Here is a 1508-nt window from a genome sequence, read left to right as displayed (position 1 = left end):
CACTTGACTTTGATGCCTTTGGTTTCCTCTCTTCTTGAAGGTCCAACTGGGAATGGCTGGTTGATCGGTATACCCTAAATGACAGGTACCTGGGTCAGCTGATCCCAAATATAAGTAAATATTTTTCAACACCACGGAAGCTCTCAGAGGTAACAAAAATTGTAATATTTAGTTTTATAAACTATACCTTTTCTACTTTGTTCTATGCAACATAGATATGTTAAAGTAACTCATATTGAATAACTTGATAAAGTAATTTTGGGATTAGTACTGAAATGTGTTTGGCACAAGGTATTGTACCTTGCCTTAGCATTAATAACTGTATGTTTTTCTAATAGAGTTTCTCTGCAATCCTCCTCAGATGGAAGAGTTCTTTGCCAAGTATCCAGAAGCAGGTGCTGGTGAGCTCAACCGCCAGCAGGCTCTTGAGACAGTGCGTTCTAATATCCGTTGGGTGGAAGCCTATTCGAGCACCATCCTGGACTGGCTAAACTCACAGAAACAGTGATGATTTTGAAGATCATGAGCTCTTTCATACAATCACTTATCTTCATGCTTTCAAAACAAGATTGTCTCACAAATCAATTACTGTTTCCAAGATTTTGGCTTTTCAGAGTTTAGTCACATGAAAGAACTTATTTAACTGTATATCCATATAGCCTTTCATCCTTTCTTTAACCTACTTGCTCAGTGTCTGCAATGATAAGAGCAAAGTGTGCTGTTAATTGTCAAAGGTTGTGTTCATGCTGAAACCAGCTGATTTTAATAATTTCTCGGCAGGGTTTTTATGCCTAGGTTTCAGCTAGAAGTAAATTAGTCATAACATTTGCATCTGTCCAGAAAGTTCAAATTGCATTTGTATCAGCTATTTTTATAAAATATACATAATTTGATATATGACCTAAAGGGATTATTTGCTAGAGGATGAGAATTAGTAAAGAAATTGGATATGTTAGTTTAGGGAAGAGAGTGAAATACTGCATATACCTATTTTATTATATTTTACATAAGTGTCCCTCTATTGAAATATAAGAGCTTGATGATATACATTTAATGTTTTTTACTGCAAACTTTCAAATAAAAATGTAACTTTTTCATTAAAATATTTAAAAGTGGGAAAAGTAGAGAATTTCCCAGTTTTTATGCTTCACTAACTTATTTACTTTGTTTCCAAAATACTTTGGATACAATGAGTCGACTCCACTCTGTATGGGAAGCAGGCTAAGGAGAAAAAAATCATGAGAAGAGTTTTTGTAAAAGATGAAAAAAGCAATGAATCATTATGTTTGTTTCTTATACATGGAAAGGAAATTATAGAGCTTTCTTTGAAAGGACTGTATAGGAGTTAATCACAAGATATTATTAGTGAGTTAAATACAGATGATTAAAATAAGATTTGCTTCTTTTGACATATAGCAAATGAAAGAATTTTCATTTAGTCATGTGATAATTGTGAAGATAATTTGTTTTGGTCATATATCCTTTGGACAAGAGAGATTCTTCTTTTT

The 1508-nt window shown here is 33.1% G+C and overlaps 1 protein-coding gene across 2 annotated transcripts in view; it reads left to right on the top strand.

Annotated features, from left to right (window-relative positions):
* LOC119590784 (glutamyl aminopeptidase-like) overlaps positions 1-1150 on the top strand; it is a gene marked incomplete in the record, with an annotated part of 24350 nt that extends 23200 nt beyond the window's left edge. For both annotated transcript variants that reach the window (XM_037939496.1, XM_037939495.1), the window contains 2 exon segments: positions 41-149; positions 362-1150. In XM_037939496.1, coding sequence (XP_037795424.1) covers positions 41-149; positions 362-508 — 256 coding nt within the window.
* Positions 1151-1508: the final 358 nt, after the last annotated feature.

The sequence above is a fragment of the Penaeus monodon genome, chromosome 27 (genome assembly GCF_015228065.2).
Source record: "Penaeus monodon isolate SGIC_2016 chromosome 27, NSTDA_Pmon_1, whole genome shotgun sequence".
Lineage (NCBI taxonomy): Eukaryota > Metazoa > Arthropoda > Malacostraca > Decapoda > Penaeidae > Penaeus > Penaeus monodon.
This window is presented reverse-complemented; position numbering and strand designations above follow the sequence as displayed.